At 35.3% G+C, this 10,775-nt stretch overlaps 1 protein-coding gene across 2 annotated transcripts; it reads right to left on the reverse strand.

Moving 5' to 3' along the window:
* Positions 1-456: 456 nt before the first annotated feature.
* LOC107557560 (phospholipid scramblase 1) lies at positions 457-6,403 on the reverse strand. 2 transcript variants are annotated; one of them, XM_016241031.1, is made up of 7 exons: positions 6,326-6,403; positions 5,118-5,206; positions 3,513-3,555; positions 3,192-3,412; positions 2,843-3,004; positions 951-1,109; positions 457-877 (listed from the first exon to the last, which is right to left on the reverse strand). In XM_016241031.1, exons 2-7 carry the CDS (start codon positions 5,193-5,195, stop codon positions 848-850), a joined length of 693 nt encoding a protein of 230 aa, XP_016096517.1. In that variant the 5' UTR covers positions 5,196-5,206; positions 6,326-6,403; the 3' UTR covers positions 457-847. The 2 variants fall into 2 exon arrangements, with proteins under 2 accessions (XP_016096517.1, XP_016096516.1); XM_016241030.1 differs by lacking the exon at positions 6,326-6,403 and adding an exon at positions 6,215-6,284.
* Positions 6,404-10,775: the final 4,372 nt, after the last annotated feature.

The following is a 10,775-nucleotide window of genomic DNA, read 5'->3' on the forward strand; positions in this document are numbered from 1 at the left end:
TAGCGACTTTATTCCACATTTTCGTTTCTACTGCGTCACTTGTCTACTGCGTCACTCATGACGCGAGCGTGTGGCAGCGCTGACCCAGATCTGGCGTGATGACGTCATTACGTCGGATCTGGGTCAGCACCGGCGCCGCCGCACACTCGCGTCATGGTACTGTCGTGAACGCGCGTCCAAAGTGACGCAGTAGAGACAAAAATGTGGAATTAAGTCGCTATTTTTGTTTTCTTTGCGCAAAAAAAGTATTCTCGTAGCTTCGTAACTTTACAGTTGAACCTCTGATGTCACACGGACTACTTTGTCGATCATCTTGGTACTTTTCTGGACCTTGAACGTGGTAGTTACCTTGCTGTCTATGGGTGGGACAGAGAGCCCTCAGATTTCATCAAAAATATCTTAAATTGTGTTCCGAAGATGAACGAAGGTCTAACGGGTTTGGAACAACACGAGGATGAGTAATTAATGACAGAATTTTCATTTTTGGGTGAACTAACCCTTTAAGGAAAGAACGTAATATGAGCTTGGAGTAAATAGTGGCAGATTTATTTATTTAATTATTTTGGGGTGAGCTATTCCTTTTAATGCCATATATGTTAATCTGTTATGGATAGATAAGAAAAAAAGAATATAAATTAAAATAAAACAATATTAATCGGTACAACCAGCTATATCACACACCTCAAGCTACATCACAGTCTCTAAAATCACCGTTCTTCTACACTGCTGGCTTGATATTCACATGCATTCCACTGGATTTCACAGATGTATGATGTGCGAGGGTAAACATATTCTCTTTTCACCCGTTTCCTCAGAGCCGTACGTTAAAACACCGCCTGCATAGCAACTAGTTATTCGTCTCAAAAAACATGAAGTCCTGAAAAAATGAAAAAAAAATGTAATTCATAAGCCACACTATCAAAGCATATTCTCTGTTCGCTCATACTCACAATGAGAAAGCAGGCTCCGATCATCACTGCCTTCATTCTCACATCAAGATCCATGGGGAACTGGATCCCAAAGTTGTCCGAATCTGTGAATACCTCCCGGAGAAGTCCTGTCCATTGTTTGCTGATCTTTCCAATACTGACTTCATCCATGGTCAGAATCTTCAAGGGGACATGATAAATAATAAATAACATTTTAAAATATTTAAATTGTGGGATACAAATATGTCGATGCAAATCCATGCTTATTTACTTGAAATATTGCATCTGCTGAACAACAATTCCCCCTAGTGGGCATTTATAGAAAGAGCAGAATAGCCAGTAGACAAACAGAAAGACAGAAAAAGTTAAAATCTGAAGTTCTCCAGTCAAATGCTATTGTTTTAACAGAGCTGAATTATTAATCACATATTTAAAAAACTGACATATTCTCCATAAAGATGCTTTAGTAGTACAACACAAAGAATAACAGTTGTCTATGGATAAATCGTATAACCAACTGTTATTATTATTATTAATCTATGTAATATTTATATTATTTTCCTAACAATTAAGCACATTCCCCCTACAAATTATGACTGTATCGCAAAAATAAAATAATCTTTTTATCTCACAATTCAGACTTCTTTCTTGCAATTCTGAGTTTATATCTCATCTCTTTTTTTTATTGCAAGAAAAAATTCTGAATTGTGAGATAAAAATTCCCAAATACCTTTTTTTATTTTTAATTCCGAGGCAGAAAAAAAACTGAATTGTGAGGGGGTTTTTTTCTTTCTTTTTTAAATTAAAATACTGAATTATGGGATAAAAAGCCCCAATTACTTTTTTTTTTTAAATTTTTAATCAAAGGGGGGAAAAAAATTATAATAATTGTGAGATGCAAATGCAGAATTCAGAGAAAAAAAATCAGAATATAACCAACTGTTATTATTATTATTAATCTATGTAATATTTATATTATTTTCCTAACAATTAAGCACATTCCCCCCTACAAATTATGACTGTATCGCAAAAATAAAATAATCTTTTTATCTCACAATTCAGACTTCTTTCTTGCAATTCTGAGTTTATATCTCATCTCTTTTTTTTATTGCAAGAAAAAATTCTGAATTGTGAGATAAAAATTCCCAAATACCTTTTTTTATTTTTAATTCCGAGGCAGAAAAAAAACTGAATTGTGAGGGGGTTTTTTTCTTTCTTTTTTAAATTAAAATACTGAATTATGGGATAAAAAGCCCCAATTACTTTTTTTTTTTAAATTTTTAATCAAAGGGGGGAAAAAAATTATAATAATTGTGAGATGCAAATGCAGAATTCAGAGAAAAAAAATCAGAATTGCGAAACAAACTAAATTCTAAGAAAAAAAAAGGCAAACCTGCGCAATATTAACTCTTTTAATAATAACTCTTTTATTCTAATTATTAAAGAATTGCGATAAAACGGTGAGTGAAGTTTTTTTATTATTATTATTATTATTGTGAGTTTATATCTTGCAATACTGAGTTTAGGAGTTTATGGGAGAAAAAAAATTGAATTGTGAGAAAAAAAAGTCTGAATTGTGAGATAAAAGACTGATTGAGGACACAACATATAATATAATGATGCATAAATGCATTGCAAAATATTACTATTTTGCAGTTTACAGTAAAAGTAATTTGAGAGCACCATGTGCCTAATTGAAAATAATGCTAAAAATAGGCTTTTTGTTCTTTATGTGAAGTATGATTAGTTTTGTTTTTGGTAAAACATCAGTCTCAGTTTACCAGCCTAAACAAAGCTTTCAAGTGAGTTAAGGGCTGTGAGATACAGCAGCTAAGTCATTCATTTTCAGTGAGAGTTAGCAATTGTTGTTGTCTGTGTGACCGTTTGATCACAAGGCGCTTGAGTTGTTATACCTCAAAGTCCACGTCTGGCAGGCAGCTCCAGCCACAGAACGGCCCCTGGAGCTTGAGAACCGGCTCTCGGTGCTCATTCTCTATGGTAAACTTGGGGAGGAAAGGGTGCCACTGCTGTAGAACATATCCCACGGTGTTTCCAGGAGGAGCCTGGATCTCCAACTGAAACAGGAGAAATAAAGAGAGAGGGTGAAAAGAAGGAATGAACAAAATTGCTCCATTAATCATAAACGTTCTAATATTTTCTCTCTGGTCTATATTAAAGTGAGTGGCATCTGCAAAGCAAATGATGCAGTTCTCAGATCTAAATTCGCATTTCAGAGTCATTTTTGCCTTCCAGGCAGATCACCTCTTGCAGACAACATGGGAAGAAGCAGGACATGCATTTCAGAGGACGGCTGACTGTGATGATTTCCTGTCCGAAGTTATCGAGGATGCGGATGGTGAAGGATCTCAGCGGGCCGCAGCACTGACGGGTGAGACAGTCGTTCTCCTCCACCGCGTAAAACACATTCTGACCCATGGAGTTACGGATCTCATATTTATTATTACTCTCAAAGCCTGCCAAAGCTGCATGAAACCATACAGAGGAATTTTCAATCACTTACTGCATATTTAGCATTAGCGAAAATAGGTCTAATGAGAAATTGTGAGAAACTGTTGTACATACCTTCAATAAGCTCAACTTTCTGTTTGATAAGAAGTTGATCCACCTAAAGATAGTTGAGAAAAAAACAAAACAAAACAAACAAACAGATGTTTTCGTAAAACAACCATATAAACAGATATGTATATACACATGTGTGTGTTATTATCAGTGTTGGGGAAAGTTACTTTTAAAAGTAATGCATTATAATATTGCGTTACTCCACAAAAAAGTAACTAATTACGTAATTTAGTTACTTTTTATGGAAAGTAATGCGTTACGTTACTTTTGCGTTACTTTTCAAATCTGGGCAGGGCTTGCTTGTTTGTTTTTAAAATAAAAAAAGCTATATTTTGGGCAAATATAAAAGCCTTTTCACACCAAAAGTGAAATGAATAAGCCTCAGGCTGAAGGGAAAGTATTGTAGAATGCAGAAGAAGACATTTCGACACACTTCAGCAATAAAAAAAGACACACAAATGTTCGTCTAGAGTCATTTGTGCTTATTAGTACGCTTGAACTGGATCATCGAAGCTCAGAAGCAAATAGAATGGGATTAAATACATAAAGGATATTTGTGTTGCTTAACATTTAATTATTGCAGGTTCGCGTCATATTCTGAGTTGCATTATTTTTATTCATTTTGAGGAATACTGAATCTGTGTTTTTTTTGTGAGTGAGATGAATTAATGCATATTCATATTTATTTTAGAACTACAGTAACATCTGATTTCTATTAACATGAGGACAGGAGAACCGTCAATCAATAAATGGGAGAAAAAAAAGTAACTTGCGTTACTTATTTGAAAAAGTAACTCAGATATTATCTTGTAAATTAAAAAGTAATGCATTACTTTACTAGTTACTTGAAAAAAGTAATCTGATTACGTAACTCGCGCTACTTGTAACACTGGCTATTATAGGGAATCAATAGAAACGTGCCAATTAATTTGTTTTAGAACAAAACGTTCAATTATTCAAAGATGCCATCTTACCCACTAATGTAAGATACTAAATCAAATATTCTATTTAAAATGGTATTTTGACAATTCAGTTGAATAACTAATGACAGACAAAGCAGAATCCCAGTAAAAAGAGATTCATCTGAAAGGTACATTTATTATATGACTTATATACAGACACATAAATATTCACATATTTAATTGCTCGTATTTTTATTTAAAATGTCATAATAGCATCACTATGAATGCAAACGGAATGATTTAATGAAAAGCGAATATGACTGAAATGGAAATCTAATTCATGGAAATGCTGAATAAGAACCCTATTAATTATAATAAGTATTACATTTAATCTTAACCCAAGGGTCTAATTTCATCATTTTACTTCAAAATATGAAACATATATTTTTTTACTCCACAAATCTAAAAACGTTGTATCCACAAATGTCTCACTAACAGACACAAAAACCGTTATTCAACATCATATAATGTCAGAGATCACTATTTTCCAGAGACGCAAAATCAGATCAGTTAACCAAAACTGCTTCGACTGACTGAATCTCACAAATGTTGAAATTCGGATGAAATTGCATTAGCCTATATTATAATATTAATTACACAGCCGTGTATTATTAATATAGCCATATCAAATTACATTTTAACTTACCTGTGTAAGGTATTCTAATCCCGGTGGAAAGCCTGGTATTCCTTGATTGGGAACCATATACATATTCATAGGCTGCATGGCTGCCTTATCTTTGCAGTGAAGACAAGAAAAAAAAATTATATATATATTGGTCAATAAGACTTTGGCACAAACCATATGAGCTTGGCAAGTGAGTCCTGCAGTGTGGCAAATAATTTATATATATGCGTGTGTGTGTGTATATATGTGTGTGTGTGTATTATATACAGTGGGTACGGAAAGTATTCAGACCCCCTTAAAATTTTCGCTCTTAACAATATTGCAGCCATTTGCTAAAATCTTAAAAAGTTAAGTTTTTTTCCTCATTAATGTACACACAGCACCCCATATTGACAGAAAAACACAGAATTGTTGACATTTTTGCAGATTTATTAAAAAAGAAAAACTGAAATATCACATGGTCCTAAGTATTCAGACCCTTTGCTGTGACACTCATATATTTAACTCAGGGGCTGTCTTTGACTGGTTTGCTATCCTTGAGGGGACTCTCCATAGGCGTAATGGTTTGTCCACTGTACAGACAGTATTTTCTATTGTCCTACACCAACCCTACACCTAAACCTACCCCTTACAGGAAACTTTGTGCATTTTTAGATTTTCAAAAAACTTCATTCTGTGCGATTTATTAACTTGTTTACCCGTGGGGACCTCAATTTAGGTCCCCACCGTGACACGAGTCCCCATGAGTCTGTGTGTATTCAGATTTAAGTCCCCACCAGAATAGAAAAACAGGTACACACACACACACATATATACATATACACACACACACACACACACACACACACACACACAGTAGAGTAATATTTATACATTTTTCCACTAAGAGAACATACCATAACATAGAAGTCTACTAAACCTGAACCAGCGAAACATACGACACTATTTCAATCCTAAATATACGATATGGTTTTATGAATACACACAAATAAGAGAGAAATATAATGGATCTAATTTCGCCTTAAAATGATAGTAATACAGAACACGACCTGAAGAAACAAAACAGTTCATGTCATGCAGCAAGTGCGTTCAAGGCTTATCTGCCTGTAGTGACTGACCAGATTTATCCCTCAAGCAAATACAAATCAAACGCATGGTTTATAAGCAGCACGACGCTCGCGGAAGCGTTAAATCTGTTGCTCAAATCTATGTACAAGATCAAAACTCACCTGCGCCTTCTTATGATAAGGACTGTAACGGCTGACTTAAGAGTCTCGGCCCCATATTAAACGCCACATCCCATTGGTTGTCATGCTGCTCACGTGCTCCAAAACGCTTTTTACGTCTTTACGCTTCGGTCGAGATTTCCCGGAAGCAAATGAACAAATCCTACTATGGTAAGCCTTCGCTCATGAATATTAATTACGTGACGTACATTCGCCCGTAATACTATCTGATTGGCTGAAAGGCAAACGTTTGTAAGTGAGCGCTTAACTCATGAATATTAATTTAGCGTTAACCTCAGCACGTCCTAATTCATATTCATAAGGAATGGTTTGCAGCATAGTATGATCCGAAAAATAAAAAGCCCTTGCAGGACGCACGAAACAGAGACTATTGCAGAGATTACTGCCTCCTCCGCAAATCATAATGAGATTTGTTTCATGAGTTAAATGGATATAGGCCTACCACAGTACTGAATGTTTACCTAGTCATCGGCTAAATGCTTTAAAATATATATTTAATAGAACAAATGAAGGGCCGTGTGTTTATAGCCACTATAACTAAACGAATAATGATTAAAAATAAATAAATAAAAAAAACACTATTACACTGCAATATTTTGTACAGCTAAAATAAATGGAAACAGCTTACACCGAAATCAAGGTGAAAATGGCTTACGCTAAAAACAAGGCAGATAGGAGCAAAGAAAAAAGTGCTTCAATCAAACCCCCCCCCCCCCTCAAAAAATAGGTACCTAGCTTAAAGTCAATGCAACGCAACAGGTAGCCTCCTGGTGAAGGTAGTCAATGCAATGATACAGTTTCAGGTGAAGCCCCACTCTTATTATTTATAACTGCAAGAGTCGAACACTTTTACACTAGGATGCACTGAAAGGTTGATGAACCAATCTGAACCAACCAGGTCAGATCCCAGGGGTGGAGGTATATGGCAAAAACTGCTGTGAAGTCCGGACCATCACTTTACAGTATGCCATGTGATAAACAAACCTTATCATGGCAGAGGCTGCAAAATTACTGTAACCCAGTCTGAAAAGGTCAACTACACTACCAGTTCAGTCAAAATCAGGAAGTCTGTAGACTACGCTGTACAGTAGTCAACCATCATATAGTGCCAGCACTAACAATTTGTACAGTATAATTTACAGTATTTGACAGTAAACTCTGCTCTGCTCTTTACCTTTTGCTTATAATGTCATGTATTCATCAAGCACACCTTTTGGTTCACAGTGGTTCTGTCTTTTTTTTTTTTTTTACTCAAAGGCCTCCTGTTGCCTAACATGATATCAATGTTATCATGTTTTTAGTTTGTAATTATTTTAGTTTATTTAATTTAATTATTTTAGCCCCGGTCCCATAAGAACCACTGACCAAGAAATATCAAAACACATCTCAGTAGAAACAACCTTGTTTCCGTTCTAAATTTAGCCCAGAGTCTGTCCTTTTAAAACTTTGGATGGCTGGCTTAATGCTAATATAAAGTGACATACCATAATAGTGAGTGCCACACTATTTCACACTAGTTTGAGTCAGTTTTTTTTTTTTTTTGGTATGTGATGATACTAATAAAAGAGACAATGTAATGCTATTTCACACTATTTTATTTTGATCCAATTTTCAGTCATTGATTGATTGATTGAGGTGTGTGTGATGCAAGATATGGGCGGCTTTTGTCCTTCAAATCTGTTATATTTCTTCTAAGATCATTCTTCTAATCCAAACAAAAATGATAAAACAGCTGAGGTGGTGCTGTTGATGAGATCTCTATGTCTCTGGCCAAAATTCTTTTTTTCACTTTGTTCAGAGTCAGACTGATACATTGTTGGTTTGGCATTTGTGTACATGCTATCTATGGAAGATAACTCTGCAGTGGCCACAGGAGTGCAGTATTGAGCTAACACATATCCATGGCCACAATCAGGAGAATCTGTCCAATAATTGTGTGAGTGATCTGGTTGTGAGTCTACCTGGGTCGAGTCAAGTCTGTATCTGAAAAAGGCCCGTATACCCTTACATAGTGCACTATTTGAGGCGACGGGCATTTGTAGTTATGTCCGACACCATAGTGAACAGTAAGTGCACTCATTCAATCCCACAATGGACCTGAAAATGAGTGGACAACTGATGTACACTAAACTGTTAACCAGAGACTACACATGCACTGTCACACCGAATTAATTCCTGCATCTTGTCCAAACCACTTTCGACTTCTGAATTCGCTCATTCACGCACACTAATATACCACAAGTGGTATATTAGTGGAGCAATGTAAGGAATAGTGAATGGGGGGCGATACAGCCCAAAAGTGTGTCTGACTCAAGACCAGTTTGACCAAATTATTACAAAGACCGAAATTATTAGCACAAACATTAATTATAGGAAAAAATAAATATAAATAAATAAACAGCTGATACATTGACCCTCATGTTGTGTTCCAGTCATTTTGACCCAAAGAGGATTTAATTGTTTTTCTCGAAAATGCTAGTTAATATTATTGCATTGAACTAAAACGTACTGTCTTTGCTCACACAGGGTATAACAACTTCCCAACCAACATTTTAATATTTTTTTGTACTTTTTGGGGGATTTTTTCCCCACCTTGTTACATTTGTGGTGTTCCCAGTCAAAAATGACCAGACTACAAAAATAGCTTATAAATGTCTTATGTTAGGCTATATTATTACCAAATCTTGGATTCCATCTTTTTTTATCAACTTATTTTCTTTCAATTAGCACAGGTTTTGTGTTTCTTTTTGGTACTGACCATAGGTGCCTTTGATCTGAGCTTACACACCGAACATTGCCAACTTTATTATTATTATTATTACTATTTTCAAAAAAACTAAGGTTCATGAGCTCAGATCAATTAGGCATAGGTTGAGGGTTAGGTCTAGATTCATGTTAGTTAAACCAGTGGTCGCGGCCCAAAATGTATGACAAGTTTGTTCTGACAAAAGAGATACTGAAATACAACCCATACTATTCACTTGCAACATGATTTGTGCAGCCCACAATGCTGTCCAGCTGCCTACAATTTTTAACCATGCTTAGACTATTACCATCTTACAGGAATAGGCTGCATTTAACTATGACTCACGTTCGGAGCATGCAATGTTTGCCTGTCCTACATAATACTTGGTAGGGCATGATAACTTTTCAAAATTATGAGGTCAGAGAGCATTCTGTTACCGAACAGGGAGAGTGTGGACTCATGATTAAACCTGTCTGGCTAAAAATTCTCAGTAAAGTAGGCTAAAAATCTTCTTGGCTCGTCCTGAGGATGGTAGACAATGGCAACTTTTAATCAAGTGTATTAAGTTGTGGGAATCTGTATTTGTACAAAATATCTTTATGGAACATGATCTTTACTTAATATCCTAATGATTTTTGGCATAAAAGAAAAATTTATAATTTTGACCCATACAATGTTTTTTTGGCTATTGCTACAAATATACCAAAGCGGCTTAAGACTGGTTCCCTATCAGGCACGGCACCATCATTTTTTCTTTACCAGTGCTAAGGGGGGGCTAGACCAATATGTGGGGTGCTAAGAAAATAAATTATATTGATGATGTCAGAGTTACTTCATAAAGAAATTGTCGTTTTTTTTTAAATAAAAGCAGCTATGGTACACACCATTCAACAGAAGTGTAGTTTTAATTTATATTTTGCCAACGAATAGGCAAATTCATCAAAATAGATATCATCTTAATACAAGTGACCATAAGACAACAACAAAAACTTTTTACATACAAAGGAAAGACTTCAGAACTGGACAGCATCCATGCGTTTAGCATTAACAACACAATAAATGTGTATGCATAATCAGAACTGTGCATACTTTACACTTAAATAAAACATTAAAATGAACACCACATCACAATCTTAGTGATTATTATGTAATGGATTAAATGTAGCCTATAATGCAAGAAACTGCGCTCACATGACGCGGAGGTTACTGTGTGAGATATGTGCAAACAGCACCCGTGCGCTCAGCATTAACAACACAATACACACTGGTGTCAAAAGTATTCACATTCATTACTCGGGTAGAAGTATAGATACTAGGGTTTAAAAAGACTTCTGTAGAAGTTGAAGTATCAACTCAAGCTTTTTACTCAAGTAAAAGTGTAAAAGTACTGGTTTCAAAACTACTTAAAGTATAAAAGTAAAAGTAATGTAAGGAAAAAAATGCCATTAAGGACAAAACCTTAGCCCGCGCCACAGGGGCCTATTGTGCACTACCCCACCTCCTCAAAAAAACATTTTTCTAAAGGCCATAATGACTATAATGTTATATTAAAATGTTAATGTTAAAAAATGTGGGATGCACTAGGCTACCTGTTTCAGCCTCATATATGCCCATTGAAAATGAACACATTTTAGTACAAAGCAAATACATTAAAGAACCATATATGTGTACTACTGAGCATTAAAA

The sequence above is a fragment of the Sinocyclocheilus grahami genome, unplaced genomic scaffold (assembly GCF_001515645.1).
Source record: "Sinocyclocheilus grahami isolate Dianchi unplaced genomic scaffold, SAMN03320097.WGS_v1.1 scaffold608.1, whole genome shotgun sequence".
Classification (NCBI taxonomy): domain Eukaryota; kingdom Metazoa; phylum Chordata; class Actinopteri; order Cypriniformes; family Cyprinidae; genus Sinocyclocheilus; species Sinocyclocheilus grahami.